The sequence below is a fragment of the Triticum dicoccoides genome, chromosome 7B (genome assembly GCF_002162155.2).
Source record: "Triticum dicoccoides isolate Atlit2015 ecotype Zavitan chromosome 7B, WEW_v2.0, whole genome shotgun sequence".
In the NCBI taxonomy this organism is placed as follows: domain Eukaryota; kingdom Viridiplantae; phylum Streptophyta; class Magnoliopsida; order Poales; family Poaceae; genus Triticum; species Triticum dicoccoides.
In genome coordinates this window covers 451,866,376-451,888,248 of record NC_041393.1, presented here as the reverse complement: position 1 = coordinate 451,888,248, position 21,873 = coordinate 451,866,376, and the positions used below count along the sequence as shown (strand labels likewise).

The 21,873-nt window shown below is 44.0% G+C and overlaps 1 protein-coding gene and 1 long non-coding RNA gene across 12 annotated transcripts; one reads left to right on the top strand and one right to left on the bottom strand.

Annotated features, from left to right (window-relative positions):
* Positions 1 to 9,181: 9,181 nt before the first annotated feature.
* On the top strand, positions 9,182 to 13,264 carry LOC119336117 (cytosolic Fe-S cluster assembly factor NBP35-like). 4 transcript variants are annotated; one of them, XM_037608137.1, is made up of 5 exons: positions 9,182 to 9,327; positions 9,507 to 9,741; positions 9,995 to 10,112; positions 10,260 to 10,361; positions 12,141 to 13,264. In XM_037608137.1, the coding sequence occupies exons 3-5, from the start codon at positions 10,064 to 10,066 to the stop codon at positions 13,034 to 13,036; spliced, it is 1,047 nt and encodes a 348-aa protein (XP_037464034.1). In that variant the 5' UTR covers positions 9,182 to 9,327; positions 9,507 to 9,741; positions 9,995 to 10,063; the 3' UTR covers positions 13,037 to 13,264. The 4 variants fall into 4 exon arrangements, with proteins under 4 accessions (XP_037464034.1, XP_037464037.1, XP_037464036.1 ...); XM_037608139.1 differs by having other exon boundaries at positions 9,195 to 9,327; positions 9,510 to 9,741; XM_037608138.1 differs by having other exon boundaries at positions 9,197 to 9,327; positions 9,504 to 9,741.
* Positions 13,265 to 14,530: 1,266 nt separating this feature from the next.
* On the bottom strand, positions 14,531 to 19,962 carry LOC119339888. 8 transcript variants are annotated; one of them, XR_005164258.1, is made up of 4 exons: positions 19,675 to 19,962; positions 19,183 to 19,562; positions 15,021 to 19,095; positions 14,531 to 14,935 (listed from the first exon to the last, which is right to left on the bottom strand). It is a non-coding gene; the product is annotated as an uncharacterized LOC119339888 (long non-coding RNA). The 8 variants fall into 8 exon arrangements; XR_005164260.1 differs by lacking the exon at positions 19,675 to 19,962 and having other exon boundaries at positions 15,021 to 15,412; positions 15,778 to 19,095; positions 19,183 to 19,657; XR_005164259.1 differs by lacking the exon at positions 19,675 to 19,962 and having other exon boundaries at positions 15,021 to 15,114; positions 15,778 to 19,095; positions 19,183 to 19,657.
* Between the last annotated feature and the right edge of the window lie 1,911 nt (positions 19,963 to 21,873).

Sequence of the window (21,873 nt, the reverse complement as noted above, 5' to 3'; positions counted from 1 at the left end):
CAAAGCATTCCTACGGTATCCGGGAGTTGCACAATCTCATGGTCTAAGGAAAAGATACTTGACATTAGAAAAGCTTTAGCATATGAACTACATGATCTTTGTGCTAGGCTTAGGATTGGGTCTTGTCCATCACATCATTCTCCTAATGATGTGATCCCGTTATCAACGACATCCAATGTCCATGGTCAGGAAACCTTAACCATCTATTGATCAACGAGCTAGTCAACTAGAGGCTTACTAGGGACATGTTGTTGTCTATGTATCCACACATGTATCTGAGTTTCCTATCAATACAATTATAGCATGGATAATAAACGATTATCATGAACAAGGAAATATAATAATAATAACCAATTTATTATTGCCTCTAGGGCATATTTCCAACAGTCTCCCACTTGCACTAGAGTCAATAATCTAGTTCACATCGCTATGTGATTAACACTGATAGGTCACATCGCCATGTGACCAACATCCAAAGAGTTTACTAGTGTTGCTAAACTAGTTCACATCACCATGTGATTAAGACTCAATGAGTTCTGGGGTTTGATCATGTTTTCCTTGTGAGAGAAGTTTTAGTCAACGGATCTGCAACATTCAGATCCGTATGTACTTCGCAAATCTCTAGGTCATATTGTAAATGCTACTTCCACGCTCCACTTGGAGCTTTCCAAATGGTTGCTCCACTATACGTATCCGGTTTGCTACTCAGAGTCATTCAGATAGGTGTTAAAGCTTGCATCGTCGTAACCCTTTACGCCGAACTCTTTATCACCTCCATAATCGAGAAACAAATCCTTATTCCTCTAAGGATAATTTTGACCGCTATCTGGTGATCCATTCCTTGATCACCTTTGTACCCTCTTGCCAGACATGTGGCAAGGCACACATCAGGTGCGGTACTTAGCATAGCATACTATAGAGCCTACGTCTAAAGCATAGGGGACGACCTTCGTCCTTTCTCTCTTTTCTGTCGTGGTCGAGCTTTAAGTCTTAACTTCGTACCTTACGACTCAGGCAAGAACTCCTTCTTTGACTGATCCATCTTGAACACTTTCAAGATCATGTCAAGGTACGTGCTCATTTGAAAGTATCATTAAGCGTATTGATCTATCCTCATAGATCTTGATGCTCAATGTTCAAGTAGCTTAATCCAGGTTTTCTATTGAAAAACACCTTTCAAAGAACCCTATATGCTTTCTAGAAATTCTACATCATTTCTGATCATCAATATGTCAACAACATATACTCATCAGAAATTCTATAGTGCTCCCACTCACTTCTTTGGAAATACAAGTTTCTCATAAACTTTGTATAAATCCAAAATCTTTGATCATCTCATCAAAGCGTACATTCCAACTCCGAGATGCTTACTCCAGTCCTTAGAAGGATCGCTGGAGCTAGCATACCTTTTAGCATCCTTAGGATCGACAAAACCTTTCTGATTGTATCACATACAACCTTTCCTCACGAAAACTGGTAAGGAAACTCGTTTTGACATCCATCTGCCAGATTTCATAAATGCAGCTAATGCTAACATGATTCCGACGGACTTAAGCATCGCTATGGATGAGAAAATCTCATCATAGTCAACTCCTTGAACTTGTGAAAAACTCTTCGCCACAAGTCGAGCTTCATAGACGGTGACATTACCGTCCACATCCGTCTTCTTCTTAAAGATCCATTTATCTCAATGGCTTGCCGATCATTGGGCAAGTCCACCAAAGTCCATGCTTTGTTCTGATACATGGATCCTATCTCGGATTTCATGGCTCCTAACCATTTGTCGGAATTTGGGCCCACCATCGCTTCTCCATAGCTCGTAGGTTTATTGTTGTCTAGCAACATGACCTTCAAGACAGGATTACTGTACCACTCTGAAGCAGTACGCATCCTTGTCACCCTACGAGGTACGGTAGTGACTTGATCCGAAGTTTCATGATCACTATCATAAGCTTCTACTTCAATTGGTGTAGGTGCCACAGGAACAACTTCCTGTGCCCTGCTACACACTAGTTGTAGTGATGGTTCAATAACCTCATCAAGTCTCCAGCATCCTCCCACTCAATTCTTTCGAGAAACAATCCCTATTGCTTTCGGATCTGAATTAGGAGGTATACCCAACTGTTTTGGGTGTCCTATGAGGATGCATTTTATCCGCTTTGGGTTCGAGCTTATCAACCTGAAACTTTTTCACATAAGCGTCGCAGCCCCAAACCTTCACGAAACGACAACTTAGGTTTCTCCAAACCATAGTTCAAACGGTGTCGTCTCAACAGAATTACGTGGTGCCCTATTAAAGTGAGTGCGGTTGTCTCTAATGCCTAACCCATGAACGATAGTGGCAATTCGATAAGAGACATCATGGTACGCACCATATCCAATAGGGTGCAACTATGATGTTCGGACATGCCATCACACTATGGTGTTCCAGGCGGTATTAATTGTGAAACAATTTCCACAATGTCTTAATTGCGTGCCAAAGCTTGTAACTCAGATACTCATCTCTATGATCATATCATAGACATTTTATCCTCTTATCACAATGATCCTCAACTTCACTCTGAAATTACTTGAACCATTCAATAATTCAGACTTGTGTTTCATCAAGTAAATATACTCAACATCTACTCGAATCATCTGTGAAGTAAGAACATAACGATATTCACTGCATGCCTCAGCACTCATTGGACTGCTCACATCAAAAAATGTGTTGCTTCCAACAAGTTGCTATCTTGTTCCATCTTACTGAAAACGAGGCTTTTCAGTCATCTTGCCCATGTGGTATAATTTGCATATCTCAAGTGATTCAAAATCAAGTGAGTCCAAACGATCCATCTACATGGAGTTTCTTCATGCGTATACACCAATAGACATGGTTCGCATGTCTCAAACTTTTCAAAAATGAGTGAGTCCAAAGATCCATCAACATGGAGCTTCTTCATGCGTTTTATACCAATATGACTTACATGGCAGTGCCACAAGTAAGTGGTACTATCATTACTATCTTATACTTTTTTTGGCATGAAAATGTGTATCACTACGATCGAGATTCAATAAACCATTCCTTTAGGTGCAAGACCATTGAAGGTATTATTCAAATAAATAGAGTAACCATTATTCTCCTTAAATGAATAACCGTATTGCGATAGACATAATCCAATTATGTCCATGTTCAACGCAGACACCAAATGACAATTATTCAGGTTTAATACTAATCTTGATGGTAGAGGTAGCGTGCGATGTTTGATCACATCAAACTTGGAAACACTTTCAACACATATCGTCAGCTCACCTTTAGCTAGTCTCCGTTTATTCCGTAGCTCTTTTATTTCGAGTTACTAACACTTAGCAACCGAACCGGTATCTTAATACCCTGGTGCTACTAGGAGTACTAGTAAAGTACACATTAACACAATGTATATCCAATATACTTCTATCGACCTTGCCAGCCTTCTCATCTACCAAGTATCTAGGGTAATTCTGCTCCAGTGGTTGTTCCCCTTATTACAGAAGCACTCAGTCTCGGGTTAAGGTTCAACCTTGGGTTTCTTCACTGGAGCAGCAACTGATTTGCCGTTTCATGAAGTATCCCTTCTTGCCCTTGCCCTTCTTGAAACTAGTGGTTTCACCAACCATCAACAATTGATGCTCCTTCTTGATTTCTACTTTCGCGGTGTCAGACATCGCGAACATCTCAAGGATCATCATATCTATCCCTGATAGGTTATAGTTCATCACGAAGCTCTAGCAGCTTGGTGGCAATGACTTTGGAGAAACATCACTATCTCATCTGGAAGATCAACTCCCACTCGATTCAAGTGATTGTTGCACTCGGACAATCTGAGCACAAGCTCAACGATTGAGCTTTTCTCCCTTAGTTTGCAGGCTAAGAAAATCGTCGGAGGTCTTATACCTCTTGACGTGGGCACGAGCCTGAAATCCCAATTTCAGCCCTCGAAACATCTCATATGTTCTGCGACGTTTCAAAAATGTCTTTGGTGCCTCAACTCTAAACCGTTTAACTGAACTATCACGTAGTTATCAAAACGTGTATGTCCGATGTTCGCAACATCCACAGACGACGTTTGGGGTTCAGCACACTGAGCGGTGCATTAAGGACATAAGCTTTCTACTGTCTGCATAATCGCTACTGTCAACTTTCAACTATATTTTCTCTAGGAACATATCTAAACAGTGGAACTAAAGCGCGAGCTTACGACATAATTTGCAAAGGTCTTTTGACTATGTTCAGGATAATTAAGTTCATCTTATGAACTCCCACTCAGATAGACATCCCTCTAGTCATCTAAGTGATTACATGATCCGAGTCAACTAGGCCGTGTCCGATCATCACGTGAGACGGACTAGTCATCATCGATGAACATCTTCATGTTGATCGTATCCACCATACGACTCATGCTCGACCTTTCGGTCTCTTGTGTTCCGAGGCCATGTCTGTACATGCTAGGCTCGTCAAGTCAACCTAAGTGTTTCGCGTGTGTAAATCTGGCTTACACCTGTTGTATGTGAACGTAAGAATCTATCACACCCGATCATCACGTGGTGCTTCGAAACGATGAACTTTAGCAATGGTGCATAGTTAGGGGATAACACTTCTTGAAATTGTTGTAAGGGATCATCTTATTTACTACCGTCGTTTCTAAGCAAATAAGATGCATAAACATGATAAACATCACATGCAATCAAATAGTGACATGATATGGCCAATATCATTTTGCTCCTTTTGATCTCCATCTTCGGGGCTCCATGATCATCATCGTCACCGGCATGACACCATGATCTCCATCATCGTGTCTTCATGAAGTTGTCTCGCCAACTATTACTTCTACTACTATGGCTACCGGTTAGCAATAAAGTAAAGTAATTACATGGCATTGTTTAATGACACGCAGGTCATACAATAAATAAAGACAACTCCTATGGCTCCTGCCGGTTATCATACTCATCGACATGCAAGTCGTGATTCCTATTACAAGAACATGATCAATCTCATACATCACATATCATTCATCACATTCTTCTTGGCCATATCACATCACATAGCATACCCTGCAAAAACAAGTTAGACGTCCTCTAATTGTTGTTTGCATGTTTTACGTGGCTGCTATGGGTTTCTAGCAAGAACGTTTCTTACCTACGCAAAACCACAACGTGATATGCCAATTGCTATTTACCCTTCATAAGGACCCTTTTCATCAAATCCGTCCCGACTAAAGTGGGAGAGACTGGCACCCGCTAGCCACCTTATGCACCAAGTGCATGTCAGTCGGTGGAACCTGTCTCATGTAAGTGTACGTGTAAGGTCGGTCTGGGCCGCTTCATCCCACAATACCGTTGAAACAAGATTGGACTAGTAACGGTAAGCATATTGAACAACATCAACGCCCACAACTACTTTGTGTTCTACTCGTGCAAAGAATCTACGCAATAGACCTAGCTCATGATGCCACTGTTGGGGAACGTTGCAGAAATTCAAAATTTTCCTATGTGTCACCAAGATCTATCTATGGAGAAACCAGCAACGAGGGGAAGGAGAGTGCATCTACATACCCTTGTAGATCGCTAAGCGGAAGCGTTCAAGAGAACGGGGTTGAAGGAGTCGTACTCGTCGTGATCCAAATCACCGGAGATCCTAGTGCCGAACGAACGGCACCTCCGCGTTCAACACACGTAAAGCCCGGTGACGTCTCCCATGCCTTGATCCAGCAAGGAGAGAGGGAGAGGTTGAGGAAGACTCCATCCAGCAGCAGCACAACGACATGGTGGTGATGGAGGAGTGTGGCAATCCTGCAGGGCTTCGCCAAGCACCGCGGGAGAGGAGGAGTACTTGGAAGAGGGGGAGGGCTGCGCCAGAACATGTGGTGCGGCTGCCCTCCCACCCCCCACATATATATAGGGGCAAGGGAGAGGGGGGCCGGCCCCCTCAGATCCAATTTGAGGAGGGGGCGGCGGCCAAGGGGGGGAGGAGTGCCTCCCAAGTCAAGTGGAGGCCCTCCCCCTTAGGGTTTTCCCCTTCACATGCGCATGGGCCTTGGGGGGGCTGGTGCCCCTGGCCCATTAAGGCTAGGGCGCCCCCCTACAACCCATGCTACTGTATTGAACGTGGTGGAACAATTTACGGACCTCCGGACCACTCCGGAATCCTCCGGAAGCTTCTGGAAGCTTCCCGGTACAATACCGAAAAAACCCGAACTTTTTCCGGAACCCGAACAACAACTTTCCATATATAAATCTTTACCTCCGGACCATTCCGGAACTCCTCGTGACGTCCGGGATCTCATCCGGGACTCCGAACAACATTCAGTAACCACATACAAACTTCCTTTATAACCCTAGCGTCATCGAACCTTAAGTGTGTAGACCCTACGGGTTCGAGAGACATGTAGACATGACCGAGACGTTCTCCGGTCAATAACCAGCAGCGGGATCTGGATACCCATGTTGGCTCCCACATGTTCCACAATGATCTCATCGGATGAACCACGATGTCAAGGACTCAATCGATCCCGTATACAATTCACTTTGTCTAGCGGTATTGTACTTGCCCGAGATTCGATCATCGGTATACCGATACCTTGTTCAATCTCGTTACCGGCAAGTCTCTTTACTTGTTCCGCAACACATCATCCCGTGATCAACCCTTGGTCACATTGTGCACATTATGATGATGTCCTACCGAGTGGGCCCAGAGATACCTCTCCGTTTACACGGAGTCACAAATCCCAGTCTCGATTCGTGCCAACCCAACAAACACTTTCGGAGATACCTGTAGTGCACCTTTATAGCCACCCAGTTACGTTGTGACGTTTGGTACACCCAAAGCATTCCTACGGTATCCGGGAGTTGCACAATCTCATGGTCTAAGGAAAAGATACTTGACATTAGAAAAGCTTTAGCATATGAACTACACAATCTTTGTGCTAGGCTTAGGATTGGGTCTTGTCCATCACATCATTCTCCTAATGATGTGATCCCGTTATCAACGACATCCAATGTCCATGGTCAGGAAACCGCAACCATATATTGATCAACGAGCTAGTCAACTAGAGGCTTACTAAGGACATGGTGTTGTCTATGTATCCACACATGTATCTGAGTTTCCTATCAATACAATTATAGCATGGATAATAAACGATTATCATGAACAAGGAAATATAGTAATAATAACCAATTTATTATTGCCTCTAGGGCATATTTCCAACACATCCAACCCCCAACAATGCTCACTGTTTATCAAGAGGTAGGAGGTTCAATCGGCTTCAGTTAGCAGCAGTAGCGAAGGAATCGCTTGGTCGGGTTCAGTTAACAGCAAGGGATCCATCGGAGTTCAGTAACGTAGCTAGTGCAATCACTCGGGTTCAGTAGGCGAACGTCACGCTCGGGTTCAGTTAGAGCCCAACGCCTCACACCCACGCGCGTACGTGTACAAGAGAAACGCGCATCGCTTGGCCGCTGACCACCCACCGTAACCGGGAACTCCCCGATATTTTCCTCGCCCTCGCTTCTACCACGATTTTTTCCGTCATGGATGGCCCAAAGAATGCCATGTAGGTGCGTCTCAGGCCCGCCCAGGACGAAAAAACCATTTTCTGTCATGATTTTTTGTCATAGAAGTAGGAGCCCACCACATCTATGATGATATCGGGTTTTGTCATAATTATCGTCATAGAAGTGTCATAAGTATGACAGAAAAAAAATTATTCGGCCCAAAATGTCATGGATGTGTCTTTTTTTTGTAGTGATGGTTGATGCCAAATTTTCTTCTCTTTGTTGGTAGCCTAGTACTACTTGTGTTTTATTTCATTCTTGGAAGATCTATTGTTAATGCAAGAACTTGTTTTGGTTTGCAATCACTGATGCTGTTTTCTTTTTTATAGAATTTGTCTTCGTGAATGATCAATTGATGTGTGCATTATTAATCATTTAGTTTTGTTTATGCGGTGCAAATCATTTTTCAGAGTTCTGCTGTGGTGGATCATTCTTTCTTTTCTTTGTTAAGGAGCCATTGTTTAATTAATCGTCCTGAAAAAGTATAAATTGTGGTTAGTTGATTGATGTTTTATTGATCTAGACATTTGTATTTCGACGATGCAGAAGAAGGCCCTTATACTGTGCAGCAGCTAGTTGAGGCATTAATTGTGTGCTTGTGCTGCTAACTGGATTAGCCAAAATGGTTCTCAAAATTGTGCTCTCGAATGTGCTACATGAGGCTTACAGCTTTTACAAAGAATGTTGAATTTGGTTGTCCTCTTTAATCTTCTGTATTGGGTATGTGCTGCAAAACTTGCGCATGTGCTTGTAAATCATGGTTTATTAGTGGCATTTGTGCATTTGTGCCTGTCTCATAGTGAAAAGCATGAGCCTTGTTTACCTTGAAACCAGTAATAGATTGTACTGTCAGAACTCTTCGCTCTTAATTATGATATGGTCTACTCATGTCCCAATTCATATAGTAACAAAAAAACGCCAAAGACGTCAAGCTGTGGAGAGAGATGTAACCCAGGTCTCTAACACTAGCAGAAAGTATGCATTTATCCAATAATGTTCCAAATTTATAATAACTGCGGTAAGGCAGCACTGAGGTGATGGCTTGCTCAGTGGACTCCACCATAATCAATGTTTTCACATGGCAGGCACTAAAATTTAAAATACAATAAGAATACACTGTCAAATACATTGCAGATCACATATCCCAAGTCAACTGTTCGGTTGTGATTTCAGAAGCAGATGAGCTCGAGCACCGTTTTGCATTTCCCTTATTATTTCTTTATTTTCGTCGAGGGGCTAAAATTAAAATTACGAAAAGTTCACTCTCGAAGAGAGAAGGAGGAGACAAAATTGAAGAAGCAACCACTCATAATATTTTTTTTGAAGGAGAAGCAACGAGATGCAAATTTGTCCTTGACAACGCTATCTACAACCAACAGCGCAGCGACTGAAACCCAACCTCTCAGCCGTTGGACCAGAATCCAACGGGGAATTTGATTTTTTTGCCACTACTTATTTTGTACTTTGATAATTTGCCATCCCTTACTTTGTAATCGATCCCATGACACCCTTTACCTGGCACTTTGCTAATTTGCCCTCTGGCAAGTGGGTCCCGCAAAAAAATACCAAAATACCCTTGCCAATCGATTGACCAGGAATCGCTCGAGAGCTTCGGTCGTCGTTCTCGTTATCATCCCCTTCTCTCGCACAGCACAGGAGACGGCGGCGGCTACTGGACGTGACTCGGCACCATTGGTCGTCAACGGCGGCAGCCCTGGTGGTACTCGACGGCGGCGGCTACTACATCCCAGCTAGGAGGTGAGTCCCTCTCTCCCGCTCTTCTCCCCCGCTCCTCTCCCCGGCGACCTAGGGTTAGGGTGACCAGCACGCAGAGCGACGGCGGCCGGCTGGGTTGCGCCCCATAGCAAGAAGCCAGGATTGGGATTAGTGCAGCCGCTGTTTATGTCCTTAGTTAACACCACTAATCCTTTTAGCAGCAGCACTTTGAGACGGGGAGCAGCGGCGGCCGGCAAGAGCAGCTCGTGGAGACGCCGTGAGCACCAGGGGGAGGCGAGGAGACGCAAGAGGAGCAAGAGGGAGAGGTGGTGGCGGGGCAGCAGGGGCCTCCGGGGAGCAGCAGGGCGACGACAGCGGTGGCGGCTGTGTCAGGAGTGAGCACGGGCTAGGGTTCATCCCGATTGAGGGAGCAAACTGTGTGTTTTAGTCAAACAGGTAAAAGGGCAAAAGTGTCCGCTGTTTTGTGCACTTAAGTCGTTTCTTCTTTGCAAAGATTATTTTTGTGTACACAAGTGGCAAAAGAACAAAGTGCGAACTAAGGGGTGGCATCTGATCAATTACAATGTAATCTGTGGCAAAATACCAAAGCCCAAAGTAAACGGTGGCAAATAATCAAATCGCCCGAATCCAACGCCCGATACCCTCCCTGGTCGGCCGGGGTTTTAACGCGGTCCTCTCAAATCCTCAGTTCCCCTTCCCGGTCCAAGGAGAGCAACTTCGAGAAGGAGGCGGTGAGGGCGAGCAGGGAGCGGAAGAGATGGAGAACGGCGGCAGCAAAGGCGACGTCCCGGAGGACGCCAACGCCCGTAAGTCTCGATTATACCGTCCGTGTTCCCCCTTCTTCTTTGGATTCGGGCCGATTTGGCCGTCCGCGCTCTCCTGTTTTCTAGGTCGTCCTGCCATGGAAGAAGGGGGTGACTTGTGAGCTTATTATTTATGTGTTTCTTGCTTAGATTGCCCTGGAACGCAGTCGGAGGAGGCGGGGAAGGCCGATTCCTGCGCCGGGTGCCCTAACCAGCAGATTTGCGCCACCGCCCCCAAGGGCCCCGATCCTGGTAATCAGATCATCTCCAAGATTTTCATGCGCTATTCTATTTATTTGTAATGTTATCTGATGTCGGCGAATCAGCATCACTACCATAATTTGTTCCTTGTTTTTAAGAAATATACTTGAGCTCGGTTTAGGTAGTTTTAGTACTTCTGCAGTAGTTACCCATGTATGTAACCTTAACATATTCAAGGTTGTTGCTTACTGATTTTGTATGGCCACAGATGACTGATTAAAATGTTATAGTCATGGTGTTCTAGAAAAGAAGATGTAACAGTCATTCCAGTCCAAACCACAGAGTTGGCTGTGGATACTGCATAACTACGCATACAAGTCTCATAACAAGACTCAAAGTAGCGGTAGGAGTAATGCGCTTGTCTGTACTTTTGAGAAGGCAATGGCCAAAATACTGGCAAATGAATCTGTGGAAGATTGCTATGCCGGCAAATCGTTGCTCACTGCTTTTCTCCAATAAATCACCCTGCCTCTTTAATCTTGTTCTAGTTCTGGCTTTCGGTTCTAAATATCCTTCTAGCTGGTGTTCTTTTGTTCGTTTTGTCGAGTGTGGTGTTGGGGAATTAGCCAAGATGAAACTATCTCCATCTTGTGCATCTGTGGCTTATTCTTCTGCTCCTGCTCATATTTTGGAGTCAGCAAAGATAACTTATCCTTAATCAGTGCATCTGCTAACACTCCCCTTTCTGCTTGTTGGCCGCTGGAACTCAACTTTAGTGATGTAACATGTTCTTCAATAATAAAAAATAGCGTACAATTGAAATGACCCATTTTCTTGTAGAACATGTTGGAAGGTTTGAGAATTCTAGATTGATGATGAAGCACTAGTGTGCTCAGTATTGGTTCATTCCTGTTTAGGCCTCCTTTGGTTTGGAGGAATTTTATAGGAATTCTATAGGATAGGATTTTTATAGGAAAAATTCCCTTACTGTCCTTTGGTTTATAGGATTAGAATCCTATTCCTATGGAGGAATTCTTCCTATCCTTAACATTTCATAGGAAAATAAACATTAGCCTAGACTCAATGGAAAAATTCCTATGATGTAAACCAAAGGACATCTCTCTTCCTATTTCTATTCATAGGATTTGAGATGCATGACATCTCATTTCCTGCAAGTTTCCTATTCCTATGATATTCCTACCCCTGTGAACCAAAGGACCTTATGGTTTGATGAATAAGTCCATTTTATCCCCTTTGACTCTTGCGTAGTCTAATTTTTTTTATTTCTGAGTCCAAAATAGTCCACTTTACACTGCCGAACTATTAATACCAGTGCAAATTAGCCCCGAGCCATCCCTGCTTCGGCCGACATGGTATATATCTTGTGTTCTTGATATGTTTGCTCAAGCCCAAAGCGGGGCTTGGCTCGCCAGCCATGCTCAAGCCCAAGTCAGTGTTTATTTCTCGACCAGTAATCATTTACTAATAGATGATGGTGTTTATGACATATAAGATGTGCTTTATTCAGGATACATGTGGAATGGACCAGAGGGTTGTAGCTCCTTCGTTCAGTATTCTTAGCTGACTGTGTGCTTCCTGCCTGATCGGTGCCAACTGACTGACTGTTGTTGTTTGTCTTGGGCTTGCTCCAGTTTTGTGCTTAAGATAACCATATGCCAGTTTTTGTTCTTGATCTATTATAGGCTAGATAATCATTTGTTATAATTGGTGGTTAACGCGTGTGCAAATACACTTAGTACTTTTGCTTCTATTACTTCCATTGTAAGTGCCTAAAAATGTTGATGAGAGTATTGTATTGTGTGTTTTCAGACTTGGTTGCTATTGCTGAGCGGATGGCTACTGTGAAACACAAGATACTGGTTTTGTCTGGAAAGGGAGGTGTTGGAAAGAGCACATTTTCAGCCCAGCTCTCATTTGCCCTAGCTGAAATGGACCATCAGGTTGGCCTTCTCGACATAGATATATGTGGCCCTAGCATCCCGAAAATGTTAGGCCTTGAAGGCCAGGATATTCATCAGAGCAACCTTGGGTGGTCACCAATCTATGTTGAGTCCAACCTTGGTGTCATGTCGATTGGGTTTATGCTGCCTAACCCAGATGATGCTGTCATATGGAGGGGTCCTCGCAAGAACGGATTGATCAAACAGTTTCTCAAGGATGTTGACTGGGGTGAGATTGACTACCTTGTAGTGGATGCACCCCCTGGAACATCAGATGAGCACATCTCAATCGTCCAGTACCTACAAGCCACCGAAGTTGATGGCGCAATAATCGTGACGACCCCTCAGCAAGTCTCTCTTATTGACGTGAGGAAGGAAATCAATTTCTGCAAGAAGGTGGGTGTGCCGGTGCTGGGCGTTGTGGAGAACATGAGTGGCCTGAGGCAGGCATTCACAGACCTCAAGTTCGTAAAGCCAGGTCCTGCAGGGGAGACAGACGCCACGGAGTGGGCGATGAACTACATCAAGGAGAAGGCTCCGGAGCTTTTGTCGGTCGTGGCCTGCAGCGAGGTGTTTGACAGCAGCAAGGGTGGCGCAGAGAAGATGTGCCATGAGATGGGGGTCCCTTTCCTCGGCAAGGTGCCGATGGACCCGCAGCTGTGCAAGGCAGCCGAGGAAGGGAGGTCGTGCTTCGCCGACCAGAGGTGCAGCGCCAGTGCGCCGGCTCTGAAAAGCATCATCGACAAGCTGATCAAAACCAAGTAAGCAGACAGTGTTTGTGCCTGCTGGAGAAGTACCACTAGTCAAAAATGTAATGATGATATCTGGGATGTCTCGTTGTACAATTGCTTGTTACACGCCCGAGTGGTTTTGACTCTGTTCTTAGTTTCCTAAAGCTTTTTGGCTTGTGTATCCGGGTTTTGTTTCAGAAATATTGAGCGTTGATGCGATAGAGGCTGAAATTACAGACTTCGGGCTTGCAGATTTTAATCATTTTGGCTTTGGGAAGTTGCAATTATTTTGCTGCATTTATTTTAGGATTTCCGATGATTCGTTTAGTGGGAAGAGATGTTTTGATCGACTACGAGGCGTTTGTGATGACTTCGTCTATCACGTTGTCGACACGATTAACACACGCTGATAATTCTTCCTCTGTCGTATTTTGTGGTATTCCACATGAAAATGAATGGATACGTTGCGTAAACCCGCCCCAAAAATAGAGGAGGCCGCAAAAGCCAAAAGGCAAATGCCGTCGCCCCTGACGCCTCACTCCTCCCCTCCCTCACCCATTCCATGGGAATGTATCCTGTACTCCAGTGAATTCTGTGCTCCGGCTGCACCGTACGCAGCAGAGTCGCTAGATACAGAATACAGGGACACGATGGAGCCCAAACTCCCCACCTATGAAGTTTTGCGAAAAGGACCCCATGTAAGTACAGAATAGCTGAACGTTTCCAGGATGTGCTGCTTCCAGTTTGGAACAGAAAAACACAACTATGCTGTTTCGGCAGCTCGGGGTGTGCCTGGGCCGTCGACATGTTCCAGTGTAAGTAGAAGACTGAGCATCTCTGGAACAGGTTTCGTTTCCAAGCATTTTCTGGAGCAAAATTTGCACAAGTGATTTATGCAAGGAGTATATATTAATATAAACTGAATGTATAATTTCTAGCCAACATGTGCGCTCACTTTGTCTCCAAACTAATGAAAACATATGTTCCAGTGTAGAGAGATAGAAAAGTTTTATAAGGACCTTAATGTAGAAAGCTTTGCATCACCATGACACATTAGCTTTGTTCATAATATCCAGCATTTCTTCAGCTACTCCTTTGTTAGCTAGCTTTCCAATATAAATGGTTCCAAAGCTCAGCTCCAATATGAGCAGGAGCGTGTACAAAAAATTGTCACTGGCTGCTGGGAAGGCACTATTTGGTTGTCCTAAACATTCAAAAACCTTAAACTGATGTCCAAAAAAAAACCCTAAAACTCCAGAAGGAGACACAGGAGCTCCAAGAAGCTTTTACAATCGTCCATTACATATAAATATGGTACAGATAGCAGCATGAAATTTCCAAACTGATATACAAAAGGAAACATATGTTCCATAGGAAGTGCACATTATGAAAACAAAATGTTTAGTGATTTAACAAGGTGCGACTAATTTGAAGTAAAAGAAGAATTTAACCATGATTTTAATTGGTGAAACCTGCATGACAAATGAGAAGACTATAGTGTCGGGTGTATGAAACACACACGTCAAACTGCAAAAGGATCAATCAACAATCATTCATTGGCATTCCACCACCTTTTTAATCCATCTTGACATTGCGAAGTTAATATTACAGCAATAATATGTCGTGAATGCTTTCTGAATCGGGCTCATGACATTACACATAATTCTACCATCAACCACATACTTCAACGATCAAATCTAGATGTTACTAATAAACCAGGTATAGCAGGTACACATATACTGCACCAACTAATGTCCGCTCCCATGGGCTGTAAATCTAGATGCTACTAATAAACAAGTTTTAGTCGAAGACTTCCAAATTCTGAATATGTTTTAATCAAAGAGGATCAAAATATAAACACACCATTTGAGCTACCATTGCCAACTTAGTAAATTGAATAATCTATCTTCAAACTTTTTGGATACTGCTTGCTCTGCAAAGAAGAAAACAAAGTGCATTACTAAAAGCTGATGAAAGACATACTATTTAAATTCTGGCGTAATATGACAAATAAATACCATGGAAAAGTTGTTGGCATCATCTTCAGGTCCCATTCATTGTAGATGATCCGACACTTGAAGCAATGCTTGCCATTGACTCCATCCTTCCATGCTCCGTGCAGAAATAATTTTTAGATATTACATCCAGCAACAACTAAGAGTTAGATTGTCATGAGAGCTGTAGCACATCGAAGTCTAAGAAAACAATAATCCCATGCTAAAGTAGCGAAGAATGATAATGTATATGGAATGCATTGGCATTTAGATGAATTAAGGAAAAGAAAAGGAGTGCTTGTGAAAATGGTCTTGAGTACAGCAGCATAATATAGCATAGCCTTTTTGCCATGGACACATAGCATGATATCACCACAAAGTGAGATCTGTAGGAATAAAATGCCATTTTATCACACCTGTAGGAACATATTGCAAGTGTTAATGAATCTCAGTCTTGTGCGGCTGTGCCTTCAAGCAGAATATCACAACTTGTGCCAACAAGCACTTCATGTTCAGGACTTGAACAAGTAGATAAAATTACTTCACTCATGTACACTACCAGGCCATAAGTTTCTAAAATTTTTACTATACATAATTGCTAGAATATGCAGTGTAAGCAAAATATAGCAATTTCTCTGACTAAGTTTGCCGCGCCAAGATACAGAAAGACATCTACTCAAGATACGATTGGCTACAACTCCAAAAATCAGTATAAAGGGAACAAATGATTAGATCCAAAACACATAATAGTAACACAAATTCGTAACATCTAAAAGAATACCTGAAGGCTCGGAGTTCTCTTCTCCGGCGTCGGTAGATGGCGGAGCTAGGCAGGAGTGTGTGGCTGTGGAGGGGGTTGCGTCGAGGTGGATAATGGCGGGGCAGAGGTGGGGCGAGTTTCCCGCTGGACGTCGGAGCAGAGTACGTCCGTACTGCAGCGAGCTTGTTCCACCGGTGTGGCAGCGCAGCCCACGGCGAGATCCGCCGCCAGGCCCCTGATGCTTTTTGTTCTTTCTGTTCCAAACTGTGGCACACCTAAGTAACGGGGGCGCCTTTTGTGCTTATGTGGGGCGCCTTTTGGCAAAATTCTAAGAGCGGGGCGTTCGGGTTTCATCCTAACCTTGTATTCTGTATCTGATGGATGAGCTGCGTACGGTGCAGCCGGAGCACCCAATCCATTGGAGTATAGGATACTTTCCCCCCATTCCATTCCCCTCTCTGGCTCTCTCTCTCTCTGCACCGCACCCGAACCAAGCGACGCCTCCCTTCCGACCCACACCATACCCACTACGCGGCGACGACACCGGCGGCCGGCCCTAGGCGCGGACGGAGTCCGGCAAGCTCCCCGATCATCGTTTCATCACCCACCTCGGGTGCGGGCCTCTGCTCCAGCCAGAGGTACGAACCCGGCCCCAAATCACGCGATGCTAGCCAGCCCAATCCATCGGTTCGGCGTCGGATTTGTGTTGCCTGTCACTAGATCTGGATGCGGCGGATGCATAATCACTCATGGGATTGGTTCGAGTCCATAATTTGCGTTCTATGATTAGGATTCCCCGTTCGCACCTGTTCGTTCGTCTGACCACCGCGTATTGCTTTATGCTGGCGTATCTGAATGCTTGGAGTGTTAGTTAATCGATTTCACTACATATTTCCTGATGCTCGGCCGTGCCTAGTCATGTTCAGTTAATTTTGCAGGATGATTTAGGAATATATATATGAAGGTTATAAAGGCATTTCATCTTTCTATTCTATTTCAAAAAGAACAATATAGCCATTCATTTTATTTTGATGAACATTGCACATATTTGGGAGAGATATGGTCAACATGGTACAGATTTCTCAATCCAATACTTGATGCATCATAATGGTCTGTGTCCTAGCCGGGATCAGGTTGAACGTACTAAATCTTCAAAAACAACAAAATCAGAAGGAAATCGCTTAATAAACACTATAATTGTTTGGTGCTAGCTATAATAAAACATAAGCACAAAATATAAAGGCAATTTGACTACAAATTAACATAGGTCCTACTAAAACTTCCCCGAGTCACAACAGTACACATTTAAGAAGCTCTGTGTAGAATTCTTCAGCAACATGTTCCACTACAGGCATCATCCCCACCTTAATCATGCATTAACGCCAACTCGATAAGAAAAAACCAGAGTACCTCATCTCTATTGTATGCATGAAGGTAGCTTCCAAACATGTTAACACCTACTAAGTTATTGAAGGGTAAGTCTTATTTCTATGTTCCAAGCTTCTAATTAGATGTCTGCAGGGGGTGACGTTTTGGCCGGAAATATTATTTACTACATGAAATGTAGTAGATAAAAGGCCATGCTAAAAAAAATAGGCGTAATAGAAGTGAAATCCTGTAATGAAAATGGGAAATATAACGCAAAAAGTAAAACCAAATTCCAACATAATCGTGGCCTCAAAGCCCTTCTAGTATCAGTGATCTGCACGATACTACAGACCCAATTAATAAAATTCCTAGCTCTACCCCTTCCGGCAAGAGATGTTCTCTTAGACGTTAATAGCAAGAGAATTGATAGCATGGACATAAACAGGGTCTCCCTAGCGAGGAATTCTGAATCCTCTAATTGCATGGTTTGGAATAATAAAAACTACTCATATGACAAAATATTCTCCGGTTACAGTTACATAAGGGATATCCCATGCAATATTTCGCACTTTAAAACCAAATGGTTCGTGACCAGAAGTAATTAAAGAGTAATTGGAAAAACTCTGCACTTTGGCAATGTCACCTTATTTCTGGTTGATGCTCAAATTTAACAGCAATGGTTGATAATAGGTGCCGCTTATCAGGATTCATGAACCATGCATGTTCTATCATTTACTATTCCTTGTAGGCCAAATGATTTTGCTTTTGTTTGAATGATTCCGACAAGTTGATGGCTACGAAAAGAATAGAAAACAAAGCCAAGATCAATTTTGTAACTATAGTATGCTTCAGGGCCTTACCAGACCAAATAAATTGTATCGGAGGGTGTGAAGTATCAAGCCTAATTAGCTTGAGAGATCCACTCTTGTTATCACCCTCTTACAATATACAGAGGACAAGCAGATATGGAGCACTTGAACAACTAAAAATACAGGAGATAATAAAAAAACATGAACAACTAATTGTACATAAACAATTGATTTAGATTAATTAAAATGATTTTCCCATTGCAAATAGTTCCTGATAAATGAACAAATAGATCAATAGCATGAGGGTGGTGATCCAGTGCGAAAAAAGTAAATCCAAACTGGTAATCAGTTTCGGGTATCTCTGCCTGAAAGTGTTTTACGTATTACTTCTAGAATGTTTACCTTCCGATGGTTCTTTCTCAAATCAAGGAACTCATAAATATCAGCATGCCAAGGCTCCAAATATATAGCAAATGCACCTAAAATATAGAACCATTAAGAATATGTAAATTGGGTCCAACCAGCTGATGCTACTTACCTTTTCTCTTTCCTCCACCTTGATCAACACAGCGTGCAGTATCACTGAAAACACGCAGGATGGGGACAATTCCATTAGTTCCTCGAATGTAACTGTAGTAGCTCAAACATTGTGAATTGACATAGATTTGCTTATGGAAGCGCATTCCGAGAAAGTATCATAAATTCCCTCAATGATTTCGTCTTTCATGCAAACAAGAAAGCAACTGCTTAACTGCATCACAAATAAATAAATAGTAGGAATATCACTACACAACTTAACAATTAATACTGAATTTAGTTTTTTTTAACAACACTGAATTCAGTTATGGTAGAAGGTGCAGTTCTTGAGGTGATGGGAGTGATCCCTATTTTCAAATCATCACAATTTGCAAAACCGTAGTGCATCTACAGGCTACAGCCCTCTAACAATCCATGCATTCCAGATAAAAGGTTCAAGTAACAGGAAATCCCGTCTATACCCTTCAGATAAAGTACTGTACATGGTTAGAGAATGCTCACACCCCCTTCCCTGCGTCAGATGCCTGTTTAACCACAAAAATACCCTGCTCTTCGGAACACCTTCAGCGCCATTGTGTGTGTACCCGTCCTGCATCGCGTGTTAGCGCCGAAGTGCACCGTGTACCTAATCGACACCCCGAATATCAGATGTCACACCTCCATACAGTAGCTAGCGGTGGTACAACAGAAAGGGATAGAGGTGCGAGCATACTGGACACGGGCTTGGTTACCGGACGGGTGGTCATCGGCGCCGCGAGGAGTCGCGACCAGGAGGTCATGGTGGCGCGGCACCAAGGGTTCGCCCTATGACCGCGAGATAGGCCGGGGTCGAGGAACTGCGTCGACCCTGCCCATGGACAGGAGCCGTTTGCGGACGCCGGTTCCAGTGGTGCCGCCTTCGGCAAACTCAGGCGTCATGGTGGACACCGTCGGGGTCAACGTTTGGGTGGGGCGCGGCAGTGGTAGGAGAGGTCGGGATTCGGAGGAGGCGCTGCGAGAGAAGGGCCTTCGCTGCTTGGACCCAACGGGGAAAACTGACCCAATTAACCTCAGGGGTCCATAGCTACGGGAGTAGCTTCCCTCGCGTGAGATCTGACATGAAGGTCACATGAAGAAATCAGGGGGATGGAGCTCAAGATAACCCGGAGGGAATAGGGGATCTCTAGGATCTAGGAAAGGGTTGGAAGAAAAAGGAAACGCACACCTCCATTTAATTGCAGCCGGTGAGCGGTGCACATCAATCGTGATAAATGCTTCCTGAAACTGAAGATCGATTGCCGGATTTATCGTCCACCCAACAGTCCCCTGCCGCTTCGGCTGTAGATGCATCAACTTCGCCTCCCCATGGATCGGTCTGGTCCTCTCGTTGGAGATGCCGACCGAGCAAAGAGCAGACAGCTCGTCGAGCCACACATGCGCAGCGATCAGCTCGTATGCAGTGGCACCTAGCCCATTTGGCCCAAATTCACAGTATACGTCCGAAATAGTTCCCGGAGCAGCGGCCCACTCCAGTTGACCGCATGTGCTCAGCGTACAGTGGTCATGGGGTCCAGAGAGACATCTAATGGACAGCAAAGACCGAAACAGAAGATCTGACGGTTAAGACCCTAATGGCCTGAGAGGGCTGGATTAGTGCTCAGTTATAATATATCTAAATATGTTCGTATGTAATGGATCAATACCAATTTTAATCACAAATCATTTTGAGTTGTTGACTGGTCTACTGCTGCTTGCAGCTGCTAATACCCAGTTTCAGAGAGGGAGAATACCAGGATACTGATCTAGAACCATGGTATGTGCGATCAGCTAGGAGGGCACCAGTGCTCTAGATGGTGAACGTTACCCTGCTTAGGTGCTAGCTGCCACCATCCTAACTAGGTGTCTGCCTAATCCTGACTAGAATCTGGAGGTCACCCGGCCGCCAGCTTGGTGCTTTTTAGAGTACTCCCAAGGCCATCTTTCCTAAGCGGCAGCCTCATTTCCTGGTGGAGTTGGTTCATGTCATCCATGCCAGGGAGGATGATAATATTGTTATTTGTAGCATTCATACTACTATCCTAGTTCCAAATCAGATGCTAAATTTATGTGGGTTACTGGTTAGTTGTATTTCGCGCAAGTAGTATCACTTCATAATTTTATTCCGGCTCCATGGTTGTTACATACCTGCTTTGCCAGGCTACACTTCTGCTTGCCTCTGCCACCACGACATTTTGAAGTGTATATGTGGATCGCTTAGCCCTTTCCAAAAGTTTGGACTTTTGGTTGCGTTGGCTAGTGCATGAAGCTTAACATGGTATCATCAGAGTCTAAGGTTTTGAGCTCAATCCTGGCTTCTGCAATTCATCCAAAAATTGCTGTTGTTCCCTCTATGTCCATGTATAGGCTTCTTGAGCCATACCTCTGAGTCTATTCACGTGTTGACTTCTCGCGTCACATGTGAGAGGGGGTGTTGAAGTGCATATGTGGATTGCCTAGCCCTTTCCATCAGTTTGGATTTTTGGTTACGTTGGCTAGTGCATGTAGGTTAGCAGACATCTCCTCCCATACCGCTGGGCCCACTCCTGTTTCTCGCTATCTTGCACTGCTAGCACACTCCCGAAGGCTGAAGCCTGGGAGATCTTCCATCGGGCATCAGCCGACCAGGCCCGACCCAACCGTGGATGTGCAGGCGATCGGAGGCGGACTGGAACAAGCACGCCAAGAACGAGACGAAGAATCGATCTGTTCGATCGAAGGGAGGTGGAGATCGAAAAAAAATTTGATCGTGAGGACGAGTTGCGACGTCCGGAGACTTAAACCTAGGCTCTAATACCATGTTAGGAAAGCAACTTATCTTCATTGAAGGCCCAAGAGGCATATATATATTACACATGACTTGAGGTGTAAGGAAACTAAACATAGACTAATAAGGACTCTTGACCAATACTAATACTCCTTAACAATAATAAATGATTATCTAGCCTATAATAGATCAAGAACAAAAACTAGCATATGGTTATCTTAAGCACAGAAACTAGAGCAGGCCCAAGACAAACAACAGCAGTCAGTCGGTCAGCACCGATCAGGCAGGAAGCACACAGTCAGCTAAGAATACTGGACGACGGAGCTACAAGTCTCTGGTCCATTCCACATGTATCCTGAATAAAGCACATCTTATATGTCATAAACACCATCATCTATTAGTAAATGATTACTGGTCGAGAAATACACACTGACTTGGGCTTGAGCATTGGCTGGCGAGCCGAGCCCCGCTTAGCTTGGGCTTGAACAAACATATCAAGAACACAAGATATATACCATGTCGGCCGAAGCAGGGATGGCTCGGGGCTAATTTGCACTGGTATTAATAGTTCGTCAGTGTAAAGTGAACTATTTTTGGACTCAGAAATAAAAAATTTAGACT

Excerpts from the sequence above, each read along its gene's own strand:
- LOC119336117 (XM_037608137.1), top strand. The coding sequence starts at position 10,064 with ATGGAGAACGGCGGCAGCAAAGGCGACGTCCCGGAGGACGCCAACGCC. Across the intron at positions 10,113-10,259 it reads CCCGGAGGACGCCAACGCCC|ATTGCCCTGGAACGCAGTCG; the intron begins GTAAGTCTCGAT and ends TTTCTTGCTTAG. Across the intron at positions 10,362-12,140 it reads CCCCAAGGGCCCCGATCCTG|ACTTGGTTGCTATTGCTGAG; the intron begins GTAATCAGATCA and ends GTGTGTTTTCAG.